Source organism: Cynocephalus volans, chromosome 1 (genome assembly GCF_027409185.1).
Source record: "Cynocephalus volans isolate mCynVol1 chromosome 1, mCynVol1.pri, whole genome shotgun sequence".
Lineage (NCBI taxonomy): Eukaryota > Metazoa > Chordata > Mammalia > Dermoptera > Cynocephalidae > Cynocephalus > Cynocephalus volans.
Window position 1 is genome coordinate 103,630,093 of NC_084460.1, and position 24,522 is coordinate 103,654,614.

At 35.2% G+C, this 24,522-nt stretch overlaps 2 protein-coding genes across 5 annotated transcripts in view; one reads left to right on the forward strand and one right to left on the reverse strand.

The window, feature by feature from the left end:
• The window catches only part of MFN1 (mitofusin 1), a 38,550-nt gene extending 31,934 nt beyond the window's left edge, over nt 1–6,616 (forward strand). For all 4 annotated transcript variants that reach the window (XM_063111433.1, XM_063111443.1, XM_063111451.1 and 1 more), the window contains exons 17-18: nt 1,444–1,578; nt 5,948–6,616. In XM_063111433.1, the coding sequence (XP_062967503.1) occupies nt 1,444–1,578; nt 5,948–6,029 (217 nt within the window). In that variant the 3' untranslated portion in view covers nt 6,030–6,616. The remainder of the gene's footprint in view (nt 1–1,443; nt 1,579–5,947) is intronic.
• Nucleotides 6,617–13,252: 6,636 nt separating this feature from the next.
• The window catches only part of GNB4 (G protein subunit beta 4), a 62,734-nt gene continuing 51,464 nt past the window's right edge, over nt 13,253–24,522 (reverse strand). Inside the window, exons 9-10 of the mRNA XM_063110844.1 lie at nt 16,804–17,020; nt 13,253–13,390 (exon numbers count right to left, since the gene is read on the reverse strand). Of these exons, the coding sequence (XP_062966914.1) occupies nt 13,284–13,390; nt 16,804–17,020 (324 nt within the window). The 3' untranslated portion in view covers nt 13,253–13,283. The remainder of the gene's footprint in view (nt 13,391–16,803; nt 17,021–24,522) is intronic.

A 24,522-nucleotide genomic window follows, 5' to 3' on the forward strand; every position in this document is an offset into this window, starting at 1 on the left:
AATTTATTTTTACTCTCACAATTCAAATTTATAAGTTTAAAGGTATCGTTTATTAAATCTCAAGAGAATTTTATTATAACATAATAAATATCTAGGTCCACCCAATTTCTGCTTTTATACATCTTAAAATGTTTGTTTCATTGACTTAGTAAAAATATATAGAACTCCAGTTAAGTCAAGGCACAATATTCTATATTTGGATACTGCTGAGAGCAGAATTAAAAAGTTATCTGAGCTCAAGATAATTGCAATTTAGTGGAAGAAATAACATACCTAATTATAATACAAAGTGAAAGTGGTAGTATAAGAGAAAGATAAAGTGTTCTCTAGAAGTTATTTAAATCATGAATGATAGTGGACCAAGTTTCCTAGAGGAGAGGTAGCATATGAAATTTGAACACACAGAATAGGAAGATAAGACATAAAAAACAACCCAAACCAAAAGCAGGAAGGTAGGAGGGGAAGGAATGTGTTCAAGAACATGAAGAGAAAATTCCAGTGTGGCAGATGTATGCATAGGGGGTTACATTTGAGTATAAACCTAACAGTAGGACACAGCCCTGTCTGTGTGTGTAGAAATTGGGATTTGGATAATTAGGAATCCTTGGAGTGATGCTGCCAACACTTGGCTGTAGAACAAATAACTTTGCAGTGATACAGTATATGGAATGGTTTAGACTAAGGAGATAAGAATTGTAGGGAAGTTAGTAAAATCGTTTCAGACACAAGATCAAAACCTGAGCTAATATAGTTATAGCTGTAAAGAAGGATACAGGAAGACCAAAGATTATAGGAACTTGTTCATTCATTCACCAGATATTTTTCTGAGCTATTTTCTGTGATAGTTTTAATTTTAATTTACTCATACTTGTATTAAGGAAGATCTTTTCTCTAGTGAAGATAACTGGACCTACAAAAGAGATCAGCTGAGGTTCATATAACTAAAAAGAAAGTTAATGTAGCCTTCCATTCATTTGATCATCAAACAATTATTAATTGCCTCTCCTGTAATAATAACTATGCTAGGGGTTATGGGAAATAAAAAGTTGAAGATAACTTGATCCCCTCTTAGAGGACTTTACACTCTAATGGAGGCAACCTCAAGTAACTACTCAGTTAAAATATACTAGCTAAATATTAAAAGAATGAAACATGCTTTATTTGTCTAATGTTGGAGATAGCTTATTCACATTCACAACCATTTAGCAGAGCTAATATTGCCTCTTGAGCATTTGTCTTGAGGCCAGATGAAATTAAGCCTACAGTTATATTAAATTTGCAAGTGCTGTACCTTCTCTTATACCATTCTTAGCAGTGTTCTTTGATTCCTTATGATTTAGGTATTTTTAAAAATATGTTCTCCTGTTCGTATAAGCTTTAAATTAAAGCCTATTTATTTTAGAAGACATTTATGACTACTAATCAATTTTTTTTTATTTTAAGAGAAATGGCTACCACTTTTGCTCGCCTGTGCCAACAAGTTGATATTACTCAAAGACATGTGGAAGAAGAAATTGCTAGATTATCCAAAGAAATAGATCAGTTGGAAAAAATACAAAACAATTCAAAGCTCTTAAGGTATTTAAGCCTTTTTTTTCAATAATATGAACACTTACTGGTCTCATTATCAAATGTGAATATGTAAAATCACTGATGAATTTTTATTACAACTCATAGCTTTGTTGGTTTAAGTTAAAATCTTCCATATTTAATTACATGTTCTGCAATTTCAATGAAAGCTAATTTCAATGAGAACAAATCTGAATTTAAAGAAATTCTATAGATTGAAACTTAACTTTTTTTTAGGCTATGTTAGTCCCTTTTCAGAACGGAAGTTTGGTAATTAAAAGTGAATTTTTAGTCCTGTATGTCCAAGACCCATGACTTCTGTTCTCCTTGGGAACTGTTGGGTATACAGGCATAACTCATAGATACTGTGTGTTCGGTTCCAGACCACCACATTAAAGCAAATATCACAATAAAGCAAGTTACACGAATTTTTGATTTCCCAGTGCATATAAAAGTTATGTTTACACTATACTGTATGTAGTCTGTTAAGTGTGTGATGGTATTATGTCTAAGAAAACAATGTATATAACTTAATTAAAAAATACTTTATTGCTAAAAAATGCTGACAATCATCTAAGCCTCAGCAAGTTACAATCTTTTTACTGGTGGAAGGTCTTGCCTCAGTGTTGATGGCTGCTGACTGATCAGGGTAGTAGTTGCTGATGGTTGGGGTGACTAGCAATTTCTTAAAATAAGACAGTGGTGAAATTTGCCACATCAATTGACTGTTCGTTTCATGAAAGATTTCTCTGTAGCATGCAGTGCTGTTTGATAGCACTTTACCCACAGTAGATCTTTCAAATTTGGAGTTAATCTTCTCAAATGTTGTCACTGCTTTATCAACTAAATTTATGTAATATTCTAAATCCTTTGTTATCTTTTCAGCAGTGTTCACAGCATCTTCATCAGGGATAGATTCCATCTCAAGAAATTACTTTCTTTGCTCACCATAAGCAACTCCTCATCCATTAAAATTTTATGAGATTCTAGCAATTCAGTCACATCTTCAGGCTTCTCTTCTAATTCTAGTTCTCTTGCTGTTTTCATCACATCGGCAGTTACTTCCTCCACTGAACTCGTGAACCCCTCATCCATAAGGGTTGAAGTCATCCGTAAGGGTTTGGAATCAACTTCTTCCAAACTCCTGTTAATGTTGATATTTTGACCTCCCATGAATTACGAATGTTCTTAATGGCATCTAGAATGGTGAATTTTTTTTTTTTTTTTTTGGTGGCTGGTCAGTATGGAGATGCGAACCCCTGACCTTGGTGTTATAACACTGTGCTCTCACCAACTGAGCTAATAGAAAGGTGAATCTTTACCAGAAGGTTTTCAGTTTACTTTGCCCAGATTCATCAGAGGAATTACTGTCTGTGGCAGCCATAGCCTTACGAACTTGTAAGTTGAAATTACTCAGTCTGTGGGCTGCAGAATGGATGTTATGTTAGCAGGCATGAAAACAGCATTAATTTGTGCATCTCCATCAGAGCTCTTGGGTGACTGGGTGCATTGTCAATGAAGAGGATTATTTTGAAAGGAATCTTTTTTTCTGAGTGGTAGGTCTAAACAGTAACCTTAAATATGTTCAGTATACCATGCTGTAAACAGATGTGATGTCATTCAGGCTTTATTGTCCCATTTATAGAGCACGGGCATAGTAGATTTATCATACTTCATAAGGGCCCTAGGATTTTAGGAATGATAGGTAAGCATTGGCTTGACCTTAAAGTCACAAAGTACATTAGCCCCTAACAAGAGAGTCAGCCTGTCCTTCAAAGTTTTGCAACCAGGCATTGACTCCTCTCTAGCTATGAAAGTTCTAGATGGCATCTTTGAATATAAGACTTTCATCTACACTGAAAAATCTGTTTAGTGTAGCTGCGTTCATCAATTATCTTAACTAGGACTTCTGGATAAGTTACTGCAGCTTCTACAACAGCACTTGTTGCTTCACCTTGGACTTTGATGTTATGAAGACAGCTTCTTTTCTTAAATCTCATGAGCCAAACCTGCTAGCTTCACATACAGTTTTCTTCTGTAGCTTTCACCTCTCTCAGCTTTCACAGAATTGAAGAGAGTGAGGGACTTCCTCTGTATTAAGATTTGGCTTAAAGGAATGTTGTGGTTGGTGTGCTGTTTTATCCGTACTGCTAAAACTTCTCCAAATCAGCAGTAAGGCTTTTGACATGCTTTCCTCACTAAGCATAATTATTTCTAGCTTTTGATTTAAAGTGAGAGACTTGTGACTCTTCTTTCACTTGAACATTTAGAGGCCGTTGTAGAGTTATTAATTGGCCTAATTTCAATACTGCTGTGTATCAGGGAATAGGGAAGTCCTAGAAATGAGAGACAGGGGAATGGCCAGTTTGGTGGAGCAGTTAGAATGTACACACAGCATTTATTGATTAAATTCACCATCTTATCTGGGTGCCCAAAACAATTACAATAGTTACATCAAAGATTACTTATCACAGATCACCATAACAGATATAATAATGAAAAAGTTTGAAATATTGTGAGAATTACCAAAATGTGACACAGAGACACAAGTGAGCATATTCTGTTGGAAAAATAGCACTGATAGACTTGATCGATATAGGGTTGCCATAAACCTTCAATTTGTAAAACAACGAAACAAAACAAAACAAAAAAATGCAGTATCTCTGAAGTGCAATAAAGCAAGTAATGCCGGTACTTAAATTTGAAGCAACAAAAGTAAATGAGAGTTCCTGATAAAATGTGAGTTGCTGGCCTAATATGATTTCTTACAGATTCTTTGGGGTCTAATAAAATTTGCTTATAGGGACTGGAAATGTCACTAGTAGGTCTGTACTTGGCAGTTTTTACTTCCAGCTTTCTTACTCAATAGCTGGCTTGCCAGCATGTCTGGGAGAATCATTAAGCATCATTTAATCCCTGCTGCTACTTCCAGGACATATGCTATATAAAATTGCCCATGTAAGAGCAGCTTAGTAGCCAGTGTTTCAAATTGGAGGAACCTGTCTTTGTGACCTGAATTTTGGGGCATATATTTAAAATACCTGTGGTAGTGACTATCCATGGTGTCTTAATCTGATCAGCAGTCACATTCTCATTACACCTCAATTTCAAAATCTCTGGAAAAGATGACTGCCTATCACTTAGATATTTCCAACTTGCCCACCCTCCTACCCCCTCACGCATGAATTTTGTGTATTCCATTGCTTCTGTTTTAAGTTAGACCATCCTAAACATGCCTTTCAAATTTGGTGAAACTATATCCAGTAGATTTTTTTTGTCTTTACCTAGATAAGTTTTTAAATAGTTATTTCATCTTATTATAGTAAAACTACTTATTATCTACATAAATGATAAAGTAGATTGTTGGTACATATTTTGTGGCTTCTTGGTTTTGGCAGGACTGACGAATAAGTACGAATATTTTTGATCTGCTAATTAACATTTTTTCTAATAGGAAAATGTTTCTAAAAAACAAATACCATAGGGCCGAGCCCGTGGCGCACTTGGTAGGGTGCTACGCTGGGAGCCCGGTGACGCTCCTGCCGCGGGTTCGGATCCTATATAGGACTGACCGGTGCGAAAACGACAAAAAAAAAAAAAAAAAAAAGAAACACTGTTACAAAAACAAATACCATAATATTTGGAATCTCCATTGTTACTACATTAAGCTCAGCTATTTGGATAGAATTTAACTTGCCTAAAGATATATATAAAGTGGATTTCATGGCATATGTATGTATAGTTAACTTATATGACCTCAACCATATGTGAGCAACAATAAAATAAGACCCCCTCACCTTCTCCAAAATAGACTAAGCTCACTCAGTGTGTGCATGCCGTGGCATAGTATGAGAATGGGAGACACAAATCTGTCAGTTTTAGTTCCGGATTTCCTCTTACTATGGGCATTTGGCTGCGTCAAGTATGATTGTAGTGTTTAAAATAAATATTTTTGGTATACCATGGTCCCTTGACATCTGCCAGCTTCCTTGCATATGCATAAAACCACTTACTCTGTACCTTATGCTTTACTTAAAGGGAATTTTCAGGGACAATCATGACTGAATGTAACTTAGGATATAACTCCCATGTACGATGATATGACTCCGTTGTATTATGCTTTTCATTCTTTGATGAAGTTTCTGTCTTTTATCTCTACAACTTTTTTTAGGTCCTGGACATTTAAGTCTGTTTACTGCAAAGCTGCAGTAGCAAAAATAATGAGTACTCTGAAAAGGGTTGGTAATAGTTGTATCTGGTTCAGATAAAGGTAGCAGCAGCTGGCTAGCCAGTTTTTCTTTAAGATTGAATGGAATGGATTTTTCTCATTGACCTTTATGATAATTAGGTTAATGTTTTATTCATTTTTTTAAATTAGAAATAAAGCTGTTCAACTTGAAAATGAGCTGGAGAATTTTACTAAGCAGTTTCTACATTCAAGCAATGAAGAAGAATCTTAACAATAGAGATTGCTTTGGTGACCATCATTGCTTTGGAAGAAACGGAACTTGGAAGATTGAGACAGTTGTTACTTTCATGAAATGACTTTTAAGTATGAATTACACTAATTGTACCTAAATAGCAAAGTACCTACATCTCTGTGTAGATTCTGGCAATGATCTATCTCAGGGTGTTTGCACTTCTGAAGAGTGTTATAATATGTCCTTAGTTTTAATTTTAGGTAAAGAAAGGCTAAATCATTTGATGTATTAAAATAATGAATTAGTTAAAAGCAACAGAACCAACTATGTGACCCCTGAGGGGTGGGGCCTTGAGCTCTTAATTAGGGCTTGCTTTGTTTTTGATTCTGAAAAACTCTGCTTCCTGGCATCCAGGAGTTAGAGAATGATCCTTTCACCTTCTTTCTCAAAACTGGTTTTTGATGCCTTTATTGGGAATAGTCACTTTCTTGTTTTGTTTTATAAATTGCATTGTTCTAAGCACCAAGGAGTGTGGAATGTTCTTGAGTATGTATTATTTATGCAAGTTACAATCACTTTTGCCACAATGGCAGGTATATAAACCACTAATAAATATGCTGTTTTTACGCCCTCTTTTATTCCCATTAAAACTGATGTAAAACAGTATAAAGTTTTGTTATTATAAATAATTACTTATCAAAGTATCTGGGTCTAAATAGTTTCCTGATGTGTTTCTAAAGAAACATTTTCAACTTTGCTTCAATTGTGATTCCAGTAAAAAAAGCTTTTCTATATTTTAGGAGTAAAGATTTAAGTAATAAAAATAGCCAAAGATACAAGAGGTCTGAATTTTGGATGATAATAGTAATGTTTAAAAGCTGCTGTTCAGAAGGCATTTCCCTAGGATATTGCTGGTTCTCCCCCACTGGACACTTTTACTTATGAGTTTGCCAGGTTCTGTTAAAAATTATTGCTGTATTTTTTACCATAATGAAATGTTTATGGGTTCTAGTATTGTGTCTGCTTTTGTATTAAAAACTGATTGAAACTTTTATGGAATGGAAATATACAAAAATGACATCATCCTACGGCCTTGCTACACAAAATATAGGACTACCAGAACAGCATCACCTAGACACTTGTTAGAAATGAACGATCCCAGGGGATACAGTGCATTTGACCAAGTATTGTTTATGCTCCCTTCATGGGAATGGGTAAAATTTTAGGCTTTTTCTCTTCCTTTAATAACTCAGTACTTCCTTTTCTGTGCCTTTTAAGGCTTCTGGATGCTATTGTCTTTTCACAGCAGGTACAAGTCTTTTTTTTTTTTTTTTTTTTTTTTTTTTTTTTTTTTTTTTTTGAGTTATTTTAAGGAGAAAACATTGTTTAGGCCATAGAGGCCTTTCAAAAATATTTACTTTTTTATGCAAATTAGATAGTAGGATGCAGTATTCAAATAAATTTATATAAATATTAGTTTTTAGCTTTTATTGCTGATTGATAACCCAAAAACTGGTACAGGCCACAATCAAGTGAGAGTAGGTGACAACTACAAAATGAAATACTGATGTCTAAGACTGGGTACTGCTAATTTAGGTTACAATTTCAAGGCCTTACCCTTTATATGAAAGTCCTCTAACTTCTGAAATTGCGTAGTGGTTTGGTATCACCAAGAGTGGTCCTTGAAGTTTGGTCCCAAAGTTTAGGAACCACCAGTATTTAGTGGTTCTGGTGTAAAGTTTTCCATCACTAGTTTGAATGGAGTCCCATCTGGTCACATACGAAAATAGATGAATGTTGGAAATGGAACACTAAAATAAGGAAACCCAACACACCTAGAGATAAGTGCACCTATGATCAAGCCCATGAATTAATTACATAAAGATCATGTAATTACGACTGATGTAGTTCAAAGTTATTGCACATATACTTGATTGTTTACTATGTATGTTTGCAGGATTATTTATAAACTTTGTATAATCCTAAATTTTTTACAAAACATTTTTTTATAAGTATGCAAACGTGCAAGGCGAAAATAAAACAAACCTATCTGCCTAGTAGTTAAATGTAGCCTTTATACTAGTATTTAGTGAGTTTTAATCTTCCATTCTCATTTTTATGGTCGGCATATAAAGTATCTTGAGCAGACTGGCTCTTATGATCACACTACTGCTTAGTTCTCCTGGCCAAGTGTGGAAAGGGTAAGTAAAAGTTACATACATCAGTCCTTAGCATAAGATGTCATAGACCACAACGGGGGGGAGCATGTTTTCCACTTTAGAGGTTTTCCACCTTAAATATGCAGTTTACAGGTACTTCTCTAGTACTCTTCCCTGGACAAACAATATCCAAAGTGTCATAGGGGACCCTGTGCTTCAACTCATGGTGCTATGTGCCCTTACATAGATTCATATCTTTAAAACAAAAACCCAAAATTTTATTATGGAAAAATATGAAACAGACAAAAGTAGCCAGGAAAGCGTAATAAACCTCTATGACGAATCATGCAGCTTCAAGAATTACAAATTTATGGCCAATGTTATTTTTATCCCCATCTCCCACATTATTTTGAAGTAAATTTAAGATTATGTAACATCTTTAATTTCCTCATTCTTCTTTCCCCAAGGTTGTGGTGAGGAGACATAAGCATTTCTTATCAATACCATAAGCAGAACTGGGAACTAAAAATGGGAACTAAATTATCCTAAGGGAGCTACAGGGGAAGAATGGCTTTTGCTTTTTAATGGAAATGTGTGGCCTTTTATCAGTAAACTGGAAGTTTACAGTACTAAAGAGTAGGTCAATAACACTCCAATCTCTTCCTTGCTCCTGCAGCCCATTCATTTTTCATGAAAAAAAAAAATGTTTAGATAAAGGAATTGGGGCTGAGCATGAAGGTGATCTTGGATTTCAGTTCCCAGACTTGATTTTAAAAGTAAATCCTACTAAAAATTCACTTAAAACATGCAACAATGAAATCTGTTTAAAAGCATTTTATTGATTACAATATCGATTCACAGCAACATTATTTCACAAAGCTACTATACAAGTAAAAGAATGAATCACTAAGAAAGATCCACAAATACTGTTAAATCAAGGAACAAGTCCATAGTTTGTATGGTTGAAAGCTTTTATAAGAGCTTTAATCTAGCATGTTTACCTTTCCCCTAATTGACATATGACATTCATAGTCAATTGGCCACAAGTGTGTAGAAACCACTGCAGTTGAAGACATTTTCAGAATGCTTTAACAGAAAAATATTTTAAGTGTGTTTAAAAAAAAAAAAAAAACACCAGATGTTGATGCCTTTGAATAAGAAAATGCAAATGCAAGTGTTCAGATGCTTCCTTGAAAAGAGAAAACAATAGGATAGAGCACCATTGTGTAAAAGACAGAAAAGACTTGAGATATCTACCAACCATATCACTGAAGCTCTATTAATTAAAAAATAAATACTGCATGATGTAAGATTTTGTTGGGTATGTTTGCCACCAGTTGAAACATACACATAACAGGTTTTTTTTTGCTTAACACTGTATTAGAACTGTATTGTACAAGATGAGTAATTGGATTTAATAGAAAAGAGTAAGGAAATTTTATCAACATGCAAACGTTTGCTAAATACAAGGTGTACCATCAATCTGTGATTAATAAATTACTTTTTAAAACAGAATGCTAGCTTAGACATTCTACTATAAACCAATTTAATGAGTACCTATTGTAACCCATGTTTTTAAATACAGCAGTGAATTTGATTTACCTCAAAACTAGTAAATATGAAGTGTACATCACATTCTACTTAACCCAATTTAAAATACCAGTTTTATTCATTGTACTACTCCTCCTCTCTCAGAAGAAAGATGGTTTAACCTGTGGATGTTTTAGAAAATTCTCATAGAAGGTAAGAAATAGTTTAAAATTTTGCTTTCCACAATGGCAAAAGGAAAAGAAGCTGAACATAGTACTTAATTAAAAAAAAATTTTTTTAAGCCTCAGACTCTAAAGACCCTACAAAGAACATCTTCACTATTAAAATGATGGTGGGTCATTTGAGGAATTGTTTAATCAGTTTCCCTAAGTTAAACACACCAGCAATAACCCACAGTATTCAATTGTGTTATAACTAAAAATACGAGAAATTCACATCAAAGCATAAATGTCTCTGAACATTTTTACACTTAGTCTTAATTTATTATTAAATCTCAGTCATTAACATGTGGAGGAGGTCAGTTATAATACTGGCACAGCATTTTTTCAACAATAATAATTTCATTTTGCTACCTGAAGAGGTCAAGATCCATTTTTTTCAGTAGGTTAATAACTTTAATATTCCTCAACATATTCTAGAAGCACCTACATCCATTATCTCAAGGTCACTACTATCATCATGTAATATTAATCAGTTCATCTGAGTCTACATTAATATGAGGAGCACTGCATACTAGGCTCTTGCTATTTAAATATTAAGCCCAAATCTTTCCCTCTATCAAGATAGAATTCAATACAGTGTATGTAATCACAGTTAAAACTTTGAGCTAGGAAGGGACTTTGGATATTTAGTCTAAATCTCTAACAGTATAGCTGTCCATCAGAGTGGAGGAGATATCCTTGCTGAAAACAAGCATTGCTTCCTTGAGCATGTTTTTGGGATGATTTGCTAAACCACATGGTGATAACATTTTACAAAAAAATATGTACCTCTAAAATATTCTTGCCAGATCTCAAATAACTCCTCTTTTTGAGGTGTTAAGAGTCTACAAATCAACCTGCTGAGGCACATTATGTTGTTTCTTCTAAGATAAGGGAGAAAAAATTAATAGACACCAGACAGAACTGCAATATTCTTGATAATGCAAATTCTTTAAATCCGGTCATATTTTTAGGCCTTGAAAAACTAACACCCAAACTATACAATATTTCTACAAATCAAACTCACTGATTACAGGAATCTTACACACAACAACAAAATTAAGCAGACAATCATCTGAACTCAAACTGCAAATACATATATTTAGCAACTGAAACCCCTATCACTAGAAAGCAAAGGTTTAATTAGGAAGGTAATTAACGTGGTAATGATATTACTTAGTTACCATGTGGTCATATGTATACTTAGCCACAAGGGTTCAATAGTGATTAGTTTTCAGTTGCCTAGTACATATTTAATTATGGAAATTGCTTTAAACTCCTCTCTACACAAAACTTTAATAACATTAAAATAAGTGTCATTCAAAAATATGTTAAGACCACAGAATTCTTATAGTCTGTATGCCTCTGACTAAAGTGTCTTGTTACTATAATAACTTGAGTAGAGGAAATACTCTCATATATGTAAGATTATTTTTACACACAACAGAAATAAATGCTTTCTTAAACTGGATTTTGGAATGAATTGCTAAACTGCATGGCAAATGTCCACCACCCCCACCCCCATCTTTTGAAATGAATAAGTTCCTTTAGAACATTCTGGACTTATCTCAAAGAGCTGTTCTTTATGAATATAATCAGTCCACAGATAAAGATTAATAACCAATAAGTTCAAAGAAATTTTAACCAAAATATAAACATACATTCATACCTGCTATCTACAATATTCTGTTTTGGTCCTTTATCTTAACTTGCTTTAACCACTTTATACACTTTCTAACATCAACTGACCTTAATAAACAAAACTGATAATAACTTCATTATAGTTGATGCAGATTATTATAAAAATGAAAATTTATAGGTAAAATTTAGTAGTTAGGGAGTAGTAGGTTAGGGTTATAGGTAATCAAAAGTTAACAGAACTATATGAACAGTAACTTACAGTTTACTAAGTTACAAAACACAATGCACTTCTACATATCAGAATAACTCATGACTTCACCATTAAGCAAGACTAACCATCTTCTATTGTCAATCATTTAGAGTTATTTTTAAGAGAAAATCCAAGAGGAAAAGTATATTTGTTTAAACTGCAGTGGGCATTCTGGTAATAGACACTTTATTATACCATTGATAAGTAGAGGAATTACTTAGTATATTGTATATTTCTCTGACTGTCTTAAGAACTGCTTTAGGAATTTTTCTTTTGGCTTTAAAGTGGGGTCACATAGATCAGATCTAGGCATTCTTTGTAGCAAATCCACTTAGAAATATTACAGAAGAGCAAAACCTTAAATGTTTCATTTTAAGAAATTTGAAGACATTTTATAAATCAATTCAGATTTTATATTAATGAACATAAAATTCATAAAGTCACCTTAGTACAATTATAACAAACGAGTGCTAGCAATTGGTTAGATTTGACACTTCTTACAAAAATGTAACACTGTCACACTATATATTTCCTATCCAGGCATATATTGATAGAGCACACTGGGAAAGAGTCTTTAGAAGCAGGGACCATCCAAACAAATGTTTATGAAACTTCTGAAATATGAGTACACTCTACAAACTTAGTTCCAGGATGTGAAATCAACAGGAAAATCCAACTGTATAGAGGGCGACTCAAAGTGTCAACTGATCACAGCCAGCCTTTTAAAGCACCAAAAATCACTTATATGCTATTATCTACTTTTTATTAATATAATAAATTCTAATGAAGTTTCTTATGTAGTCTAAAATGTCAGAGTGAAATCTCTTTTCTCTGGCCTTCTGATTATTTGTCACTTCAAAGGACTAAAAATAAGCACTCATTTGGATTGACACTATGGCAAAAGATGCAGAAGAAACTAATGACTCCCCCTCAGAGGTACCCAGCCTATCAACACTCTAACATTAAGCCATTAGGATTTCTTTTAGATTAAAAAGGAATGTCAGAATTCAAGGGGACTTTCTTCAAACGTAAGTACACACATATATAATATCACTTCCATATATTACTGTGCCTGGTTCTTCCATTACAAAATTCAAAAATGTGACATTTCTTGTGTATACAAATTTTAAAATGTATTTCTTAAAAAATGCAAACACACAGAGTGATAAGCTGCTATAATGTGTACATTCTGTTCTACACAAAAGAAAATAATTGTTAGACTCTGAGTACAAGCAAAAATTCATCAAGGTTAAATTAACCCAACTCCTCAAATTAATACACTGGTCCTTTTGATCTCAGCAGGCACCTTTGCCTTGGTTTTTTTTTTCTTTTTCACTTTTTTTGTAGATTGCTGAAAGCTTCTTTTTATACATAATAATCCCAATAGAAAAATCTTCACCTGCAAATATAAGGTAGAATTTTTTTTCACAGCTATAGGCTGTAGCATTTATTTCCCCAGATATCAATGGAGAACAGGAAATATATGACACTGTTAATTCCAGATTCTAAGAAAACTGTCCCAAGAACCTGTTGCCACAGCCATGCCATCATCAGTTACACCTAAACAGCTGACACGATTGTCGTGACCAGCAAGGACACCTGAAAAAAAAAGTTCAGTAAAAAGTTAGCAACTGTAGAGTTTTAGAATTAAAAAAGTGCATGCATAAAGATCTAGAAAGGTGCTGAGAAACTAACAGGTCCCTCCGAGGTGGGGGGATAGATATGCGGTAGGCTGGACATGTATATCAAATACACTTTCTTGTATTACTTGACTTTTTGACATGTGCATCAATTTGTCTTTAATTTTTAGAAAGTAATATTTATGTCATCTTTCTTACATCTAGGAAAACAGACATAGCTTATTCCACATCTCTAATAAATTCCTGATATTCCAAGTTTTGCTACCGAGCTGTTTTCAACAAAAACAAAATTTTAAATGAAGTTCGATGAAGTAGCCTTTTACCACAAGAATAACAAAAACATAAGAATGAAGTTGCCTTACATCACCATTTCCAAAAATACCAATATAATTTATTTACTTTCTTCTGTTAACCACCAAACCCTGGAATGTTGGTTATTACTTTCTGAAACCACCAAACTGAACTAGTTTTAGTTTCTGTTCCATATTAAATTCACCTGATATCCTGATCACCACAGGATAAAATGAAATATTCCCAATACTTCAGAAGAAAATAAGAAATAAAAAATTAAAAAGAAAAAATTAGAATATATCAAATTCTCAAGAATATTTTAATGTACTGTGTTTAAATCTGCATTATCCTTCTTTGTACTTAAGCACATCATTTCACTCAATCTCAAGAACAGAGGTTCATCTTGTCTACTCTTGTTTTCTATAGTACCTCCAGTATGGCGATGTTTGGCAATAGGCAAATTTACCATTACGGGTTGAAATAAAAAATGAACACTGGGGCTAAATACTACACGTCACACTGGAGAGCAGAATGAATTAGCAATTCAAGATTCAGTATTCAATTTTAAGGTGAAAGTTCCAGTTATGTAACTTGAAACCAGCTGTAAGCAAAGCAAGACTAAAACTCAAGCATGTTAACAATGTGGAAAGCAAACACATTTTTGTTTTATTATAGATAGTAACTGATTCAATCCAAGCAAAATATCTAACACCTTAAAAAGGTAATTGGCTTCGGGCAACAGAACACTTCCAAAAATCTACTTATGAAGTGTGAAACTGTGAACCCATACAGTCTCTTAAGAGAGACTGTAGAAAATAATTCCTGGGAATGTTGATATTGCCTCTCTATTTCCTCAGAGACCCCAACAACTGTACAGGAGTTTAAAAGGGTCAGGACATAAACCTACAAGGACAGTGAGAAGAAAGCAGGCAATGGCAACAACATTTTGTAAACTAGGAGCACGGTGCTGATAACACCAAGGTCAAGGGTTTGGATCCTCTGCTGATAACACCAAGGTCAAAGGTTTGGATCCCCATAATGGTCAGCTGCCAAGAATGATCTGGCAAGCCAAGAAAAATTACACTGCAGAACCTCCAAAAGGGTCAATACTAGAGGAACCAGGTAGGGGCAAATATAAGGTAAAATATGTTTGCATTAGAAAGTGTTCAAGAATCAGTAAGACTCCCCCAAGTCTCATCTTCCTCTGCTGTGCAGAGTCAGGTGACTGATTGTCATGCACCATGGTGTAAGCCTAGAAACTTATTCACTGGAGAGGGTAAAATAAGGTCTCTTGATTGGAGGAAAACAGTCACAGTTGAGATTGGTGAAACTGTGCTGAAGATGGGGAATAAAGAAAGTATACTTGCTAATTGTTGTAGCCCCCAGTTTTCCTCTTGAAAGCAGTCCCCAAACCGGCAGTCAGCTTATATATTACAAGTAGCAAAGTAGAAGATCCATCTCAGGGGACATGGCTAGCCCAAGGAAAAAAGGACAGAAGACATACCAGAGGCCTCACTAAGGCCTACAGTCAGTACATCCAACCATGTGCACAGAGCTTTAAACAATTTTGGTGCCTCACTCTTATGTATAAATAAGAAGATAAGAATCACCAGACTTTAAGAAAATATTCTAAAAATAAGGACAGAGGACTAAAAAAATACAGGAGGAAAAAAACGACTTGGAAACACAAGACATTATGCTTGAAAAAGAAAACTTTTAAAAATTCTTTCACTAATAACCTCAGAGAAAAAAGACTTCATTCATGATAAAAAGCATGGGTGCCATAAAAAATAGAGACCAAAATAGTTCTCAAATTAAAAAGATGGTAGCAAAAATGAAAACCAAAACTAAACAGGTTGAAAAACAGGGTAAGGATTTCTCCAAGAACATAAAGCAAAAGTCACAGAGATGAAAAACAGACAAGAATATAATTTTTGAAATTCAAAGGACCAGTTCTGAAGGTCCAACATCCACATGATGGGAGTTCTAGAAAGACAGAATGATAATAATTGAGGAGAAATATAATCAAAAAAGCCCCCCAAATTTCTCAGTACAATAGGACATAAGTTTCCAGATCAAAAAGGCCCACTGAATACCCAGTACAATGGATGAAAATGGACCCACTCCAAGACATATTAAAACTGGAAGAAAGCATGAGGATTCACTGAGAATATAAACTAAAAAAATAACTCTTGAGAATATTAAAAAGCTGCATAGCAAAAAGAAGTCATAGCATACCTCACTGCACAATGTAAACAATGTTACTGTAAACAAAACTGACTATATGGAAAAGTTGGAGATGGGAAGGATAGCTGTGGTGGGAGCAGAAATGTTAAAGTTAATCCCTCATCACCCATGACAATAGGTCAGGAACAGATAATGCCTAAAACTTAAAAAAAAAAAAAAATCAAATAACAGCAATGCAGGCATGTTATTTAAAGATATGGGTGTAAATAATTAAAAGTAGCTACTTTGGGGAGCAGAAAATATGAGCTGGGGTCAGAGGACTGCTGTGTTTTGGTAACAAGCCATACAGAACTATTTGATTCCATAAGTATAATTTTGATTTTTAAAAAACTTAAAAATCACTCTGTGTAATTTGTTATTAAGACAGTCCCCAGTATGACTTAATGTGTATTCTAATATTTTGGAACCCACAGGAGAGAACTCAGAGTATGGAGCTAAGAGAAGACAATGACTGGGTCTATGTCCTTCCTGTCTCACGCAAGATCTGCTCCAGAAGACAATCCACAGTAGTTACAATGTTTCCTGTCAAGTTATAAGAAAACTGTGATTTGTAAAAGACCACATTGAGTCACATTCACTATGCTTCTTTACATCAAAACTTACCAAACCAGAAAATATTACAGAATTAAGTATTATTCTCCAGAAAACAGAAATATAATTATGGTTTATGGACAGTAAATGCACTCAAAGGGTAACAACAATAAAAAAGAAAGAGAACCACTGGGTTCCCATTTTCCACATCTCCAAGATGTCCATGGAGGCCTGGAAAACTACTGATGGGAACCTCTTCATGTTTCCTGGAATTTAGAACCTCATGTGGACTTATTTACTAACCTGCACGATCTCCTTTTAGTGTGTCCCACACATTACAATTAAAGTCATCATAACCAGCTAACAGGAGGCGCCCACTTTTTGAGAAGGCTACAGAAGTGATTCCACAGATGATATTATCATGAGAATACAATAATAGCTCTTGGTCTGCACGAAGGTCAAAGAGCCGGCAAGTGGCATCATCAGAGCCAGTGGCAAAGGCATATCCATTTGGGAAAAACTGGAAAGAAAAGCAAGAGACATTTATTCCACAGATGTACACAAAAATCAGAGGAGGCAGTGTAATAATAGACTCAGGTAAGACAGATCTCGAGTCAAACTCCAGCTTGGCTGCGTACCAGGTAAGTGATGTGGCCTCTAAAGATTCTCAAATACGCTGGGCCTTAGTTTCAGTTTCAGAGTGCTGGTTAGGACTGAATAAAATAACATATGCAAAATACACACCTAGCCCATTGTTCAGCACATAGCAAGTATTCAATAAATACTAGCTCTGGTCCTCCATATGTCTTATTAAAACATTTAAGTATTACTATTTATAGAATGTGTGTATATAAATATATTCTTAAGGAAATATTCCAAAATCCCATTATAAGAAATAAATAGAAAAGATTTTATAAAGGAACACAAGACATTCCAATTAGGCTAGGGAATAAGTGAATAATAAAGAAAACTATGCATGACTGGTTTGTGAATACCATTTCTCAGATACTAGAACTATATAATGCTGATTTTTAACAAAAAGAAAATCACATTTTTTTCATATATTTATTGACTACCTACCTGTACTACTTCTATGATTTCATTGTTCATGGCCTTTGCATATTTTTCATTGTTAGTACTTCTTGATTTGTAGGAATAAAATGAAAAATATAAATTTGTTCCAAGTATTATATTATAGTTTATAATTTGTCTTCTAATATTGTTTACTTTTTAAAAAATACACAGCAAGTTTTAACTTTTATGTAGTCAAGTTTATCATTCCCTTTGAGACTTCTTTCATTGCTTTTATGAGATAAAGTCCTTTTCTAGTTATATGTTGTTATAATTTCTTTCTTTTTGGGGGGGGGAGGGGCAGCTGGCCAGTATGGGGATCTAACCCTTGACCTTGGTGTTAAAACACCATGCTCTAACCAACTGGACTAATCAGCCAGCCTTTAATCATTTCATCTTTCACATCTTAATTTTTCTCCATCTGCAACTGATTTGACAAACAGCATTCAGTGTTACAATCTAAAACAGGAAAGGAGCTGTCCCGGCTATTAACTAAATAATCATTTTCTACTGATTTTGTTGTCATATCTATTATTCACTAAATTCTTATATACATAATAGTATTTGTTTTTTGAGTTTTCTGTCTATCCTTTGGCACACCTGCATCACACTATTTTTTTTATCATTACAGGAAATTTTTATAATCTGGCAAAACAGTTATTCTTCTGCTTCAAATCAGCCTATCCTTTTTTTTCCATTTGAATTTCATAGACATTTGATCAAGCCTCATCTCTCCAAACACCTCTCAAAAAAAAATTATACTGGGGGCCGGTCCCATGGCTCACTTGGGAGAGTGCGGCACTGGTAGTGCCGAGGCCGTGGGTTCAGATCCTATATAGGGATGGCCGGTGCATTTGCTGGCTGAGCGTGGTGCAGACCACACCGGGCCGAGGGTTGCAATCGCCTTACCGGTCAGGAAAAAAAAAAAAAAAAAAAATTATACTGGGTTTTGATTAAAATTTGTATTAAACCTAAAAATTAGTTTGAAAGATAAAAGGATGGTTCACAATATGTAGTCTTCCTACTTAGGAACATGGAATGTATTTCCAGTAATTAAATAAAAATTTTTACTAGCAAAGTTTTAGGATTTTCTTCATAAAGATCTGCACATTTTGGTAAATTTATTCCTTGTCTATTTTATAATTCTTGTTACTATTCTAAATAGGATTTTCTTCATATTTTCTAAATGGTTATTATTGGTATAGGAAAACCATTGATTTAAAATAGTTTCTATAATTCAGAAAACATACAATACTTTTTTCCTGTGATTTCTGGATAGCTAAACATATCACCTACAATTAATATTTTTTCTACTTTCTAAAGCATTTCTTATTTCAGTTTTGGATCTAACTATACTAGCTGGAAGTTTCAGAAGAAGTTAAATAGTGGTGATAGCAGTGTGACTGTCTTGTTACTTAATACAATGAGAATGCCTCTAGCGTGTTTTACTGTTAAGAATTCCCATAGCCAGCGTGATGGCGGAGGCAAACACTATTAATAGATTAACAGGTTCCTGGAAATGCAAATATTTTTACTTTTAATGCTTTTAGGATGATTAAAGCCTGACCCCAGTGGAGATGGTTTCTCTACACCAAAGACAAAGATATGGTTTTCCTTTTCAAATTCTCGGAAGGCTTGAGGAGCCTCTGTAACCCACGGTCCAGGGTCTCCGAACGCCCACGCACTCATTGCTGCTAAAAGGTCCAAAACAGGAAGGGAACTGGTCATGACCCTTTGTTTAGAGTTTCTGTTCTTGCTGGAGGTGACAGGAAGCCAAACAATGAAATACTAGACTGCCCTCAAAATATATTGCCTGAAATGGAAACAGAGGTCCCAGAGATGAAACTTTGGTGAATCTCTGCCCGAGGAGGAGCAAAGATCTCCACATCTACTTGTCCCTGCTTTATGTCATGACTCAGCCATGGCAGGAATTCTGAACTCACCGCCTATGGACTGTGATGTGTACTAGCCAAGGGCTCAAGATTTAGCCCATGTGACACCTTTTTGAGGTCCTGCTGTTGTCCAAAGTTCATATTCCTTCCCAGGCCCAAATGCAAATTTGGCTTCAGAACTGGCTAGTGAACTATGTCCCACAGTCAACCAATGCAGACTGAACAAGCTCATATCCTTCACTTACATGAGAGGACCTCAATGAGAACTTGGGTGGGAAGTTAGGTGGGAACTTTGGCTATATAAGATGACCCCTTTCCCTTGTTCGGGGAGACAATGCTTTAGGAACAATCCCCAACGTTCTCCTTCCTTGCAAGGAATAAAGCCTTTTTCCTCCTACCCTGGTCTTGGCAGTTTTGCGCTCACTGAGGAACGGACCCCCATTGTCCAGTAACACTTCTAGCCATAATTTCTTTCATCCTCCTACCAAACATCCAATCATTAGTCAACCCTGGCTACAGTGAAGTTCAGAAGGCCCTTAGTAAAGTAAAAGACTTCACCAAACCCTTACTACTTACTTACTACACTCTAGTGTTTTTGACCACTTCCTTCCATTTTAACAACCAGCAAGATACTCTTGTTTCTTTTCTTCTTTTTTTTTTTTCTTTTTGGCAGCTGGTCTGTACAAGATACTCTTGTTTCTTCGCAGGAACTCCAACACTACCATTTGCACTCATTTTGTCAGCAAGTATGGAGTAAACCTTCCTCTACCACAGAAGAGAACAGAGAAGGCTGTAGTGCAGCAGGGGACACACAGTGCCAAACAAATTCAGAAGAGCCCCCTTTAGATTAGAGTGTGTGGGGTACAGCATGCAAATACTCGAGAGACAGGATGACCAGACATACCACTTTGCCAGGACAGTCCCCGTTTCTGCCTGTCCTCTTAGCAAAATTATTAACAGCACTTTCTTTCACATTCGAAAGCTTCCTGGTTTAGGGCTGACCACTTAGCTCACTTGGTTAGAGCATGGTGCTGATAACACCAAGGTCCAGGGTTTGATTCCTGGGCGGCAAGCCATCCAAAAAAAAAAAAGTTCCCCGGGTTGGATGACATATATATAGTATAATATGGTCACCTCAACAATACAATGAACTAGTTTTCACTGCCTGAGAGCTTGAGATGGTCCTCAGAACTGGGGGAAATACATATTTGGAATGTACTCTAATGGGTTTACTATATATTCAAAGGAAAATACTTAAGAGATAACAGTCCTACACTGGTGTGTATGTGATGTTGACTATTCTTTACATTAAAAAAAAAAGACAAGAATTTTCTAGTCCTGGTCTATCAACAGTTGTCTTTTTTTTTGTAAAGAAATGGGTGTTTGCTTTTTATCAGATGCCTTTTTAGTGTCTGAAATACTGACAAACTGTGGTAAATTATATTAATGGATACCCTAATGTTAAATCAATTGTTCTTAAACTCCTGGAACTAATTTTACTTGATGATGGTGTGTTCTCACTTTAACACATTGTTGATCTCGATTTTCTATAATTTTTCCTGAGATATTTTTAACTAGTTTTAAGCGATACCCTTTGTGTTTCGGTAGAAGAGATGCTAGTTTGATCAAATGAACTGGGAAACTTTTAGTCTTTTTCTGTGTCCTGAGCAGTTTCAACAGTTTCAATAGGAAATTTTCTTTTCCTTCAACATCTGAATTACTTACCAATGAAACTATCTGGTCCTGGAAGTTTTTTTAATTAATTTTTTCCAATTATTATCAAGCTACTCGGGTTTTCACTTACTGAGTTAATACTGAAAATTCATTGTGATTTAGAATTCATTACCATAAGTTATATAGTATATTTTCTTATAATTTAAAAAAATCTTCTTTTACCTGTAATGTAACCTCAATTCTTAATTTTGTATATATGTTGTTTTTATCCTTTTTTAAGGTAAATCTGCCAGAAATTTAGGGAACCAGCTCTTAAGAGTATTTGAATTTTTCTATTTTCTAAAAGTTTTCTATTAGAAATTTCCAAAATATTTGTTCATTCAACAAATATTTATTGAGCACCTACTGTGCATAGTAAACAAAACAGACCAAAATCTTTGTCCTCATGAAATTTACATTCTCGTAAAGAAGACAGACATAAACGTTAAAAGTAAATAAAAATATGGGCCGGCCCGTGGCTCACTCGGGAGAGTACGGTGCTGATAACACCAAGGACATGGGTTCGGATCCCATATAGGGATGGCCGGTTCGCTCACTGGCTGAGCGTGGTGCTGACAACACCAAGTCAAGGGTTAAGATCCCCTTACCGGTCATCTTTAAAAAAAAAAAAAAAAAGTAAATAAAAATAAGTATGTTAGATAATAAGTGCTAAGGACAAAAAGCGGGGAGAAGGTAAAGAAAGTATGGTGTGGGTAAAATCTTAAGACAGGGTGTCCAGGGAAGGCCTCACTGAGAAGTGAATGTTTACTAACGGCCTGAACGAAAAGAGGCACTGAGCCAGGATCTCATTTTAACTAGTTACATCTTCAATGACCCTATTTTCAAATAAGGTACTGGAGTTTAGGACTTTAACATATACATTTTGGATGGGCACAATTTGGCCCATGGCACCAGACTATTCAGGAAAAACTTTAAGACACAAATTACCAACATCATGATGAGAGGGAGATTTCCTACAAATTCTACAGATATCAAAAGAATAAGGGAGCATTATAAATAACTTTAAGCCAATAAATTTGACAATGTAGATGATATAGATTAAATTCCATGAAAGACACACATATACCAAAGCTCACTCAAAATGAAATGGATAACCTAAATAGCTCTATATCTAATAAGACATTAAACATGTAGCTAAAAATCTTCTCAAAGAAGGGCCAACCCTGTGGCTCACTCGGAAGAGTGCAGCGCTGGGAGTGCAGCAGCGCTCCCGCCGTGGGGGTTCGGATCCTACATAGGGATGGCCGGTGCGCTCACTGGCTGAGCGCCGTGCGGACGACACCAAGCCAAGGGTTGCAATCCCCTTACTGGTCACAAAAAAAGAAAAAGAAAAAAAAAAAAAACTTCTCAAAGAAAACTCAATGAACAGAGAGCTTCACAGTAAATTCAAACAAATATTTAAGGAAGAAATAATATAAATTATACACAAACTCCTCCAGAAAACTGAATAGGAGGGAACACTTCCTAACTCCTCTTATGAGGCCAGCATTAGTCTGATACCAAAGCCAGACAAAACATTTCAAGAAATGAAAAAAAGAACAATATACTTACATGGGTGTAAAACTTCTCAACAAAACTTTAGCAAATCAAGTCCACTAATATATAAAAAGGATGATGCATTATAACCAAATGGTGTTTGTCCCTGAAATGCCAGTTTAAGTTAATATTGAAAATCAGTGGTGGATATGTTAATTAGCTTGATTTAATCATTTCGCAATGTATACACATATCATAACATCACACTTGTACACACTATAAATACATATAATTCTTATTTGTCAATTATAACAATAAAGCAGGGAGGGTTATCTATGATAGAAATGATTAAATTTGGCCCTGGGTTAATGAAATTAATAATCACACTTTATAATTATTAACAGTATTTTTAATGACGAGAGACACCTGGAGGCCCCCCAAGTATAGGGCCAAGAAGAATATTTCAGCAATTCAATCAATGAACTATTCAGTGAGGTTTTATATGCAGCTCAGCTGCAAATGAAACTACTCTGGTTCCTTCTTAACAGTGTGAGAAATTTCACTGTTAAGGAGGGGGGCCAGGGAAAGCTTGGTAGACTAGTGCAAAGTTACAAAGCTACAGTTAGATAGGAAGAATAAATTCTGGTGCCCTAGTGCGACAACAGCTAATAATATTGTACTGTATATTTCAAGATAGCCAGAAAAGAGGATCTTGAACATTACAACCAGAAAGAAATGATAAATGTTTAGGTGACAGATATCCTAACTATTCTGACTAGACCATTATACAATATATATGTGTACTGAAGCAAACTGTATCCCATAAACATGCACAATGAAAAAAATTAAAATTAAAAAAACCAAATAAAACCTACAAAAAAAATAAATTTCACTGCTAAATTGAAACCTCCACTGAATATAATTTAAAAGTGAAAATATAATAATACTGGTTATAATTCCATCTGAGAAAAAAAAAGTTATAATATCTTTGTTTAAGGCATTTGATTCCAAAAGGAAGCCTCTATATTTACTTATATTTTAATAAAATTTTAATAAAAGCAATGCTAATGTCTTGGCCCCTGTTGAGCTCTTTTACCTGTCGAGTTAGGGCTGGGTCTGGAGCTCACAAACCCCTCAAGCCCATTGTCCAGATTGGGTCACAAACACTTCACATGCAAGGCTGGGTCCCCAGACCCCTCACACACCAGGCTGGGTCACCAGATCCCTCACACGCAGGTCTATGAGCTAGGTAATCGGCAAACAGGTCCTTGGAAGCCATAGGTCAGCGAGCAAGGCCATGCGCCGCGCAGACGTCCAAGGCAGATGCCAGCCAAGCTGCGGCACCACACTTGCGCACTAACCCCACCCACACACACACAATTTGCTTACCAAGAATGTGCTGTACCACCCCCAACCTGCCCCGATGCGAGGGAGCCTGACCAAACTCTCTATTTTCCCAACAATCCACCCCTTCAGGGTCCCTCACCGTACAATCTACACACTCAGAATCTTCCACGACATTCCCTTAGTGAGAATAGACAACCCTTACATTTACATATTACACATTCCATCCCAGTCCCAAAAGTCTTTAGCTTGTTGCAGCACCAACTCAAAAGTCCAAAGTCCAAAGTCTCATCTGAGACTAAAGGCAAAACTCCTTTCAGCCATGAACCGGTAAAGAGTCAAAAACAAGTTTATCTACTTCCAAGATACAGTGGGACAGACACTGGGTACACATTCCCATTCCAGAAGGTAGGAATAGAAAGGAAAAACAGTCCCCAAACAAATCCAAAACCCAAACAGGGGAAACATTAAGCACACTGGGGCACCTGGATCCCTAAAGCGTTGG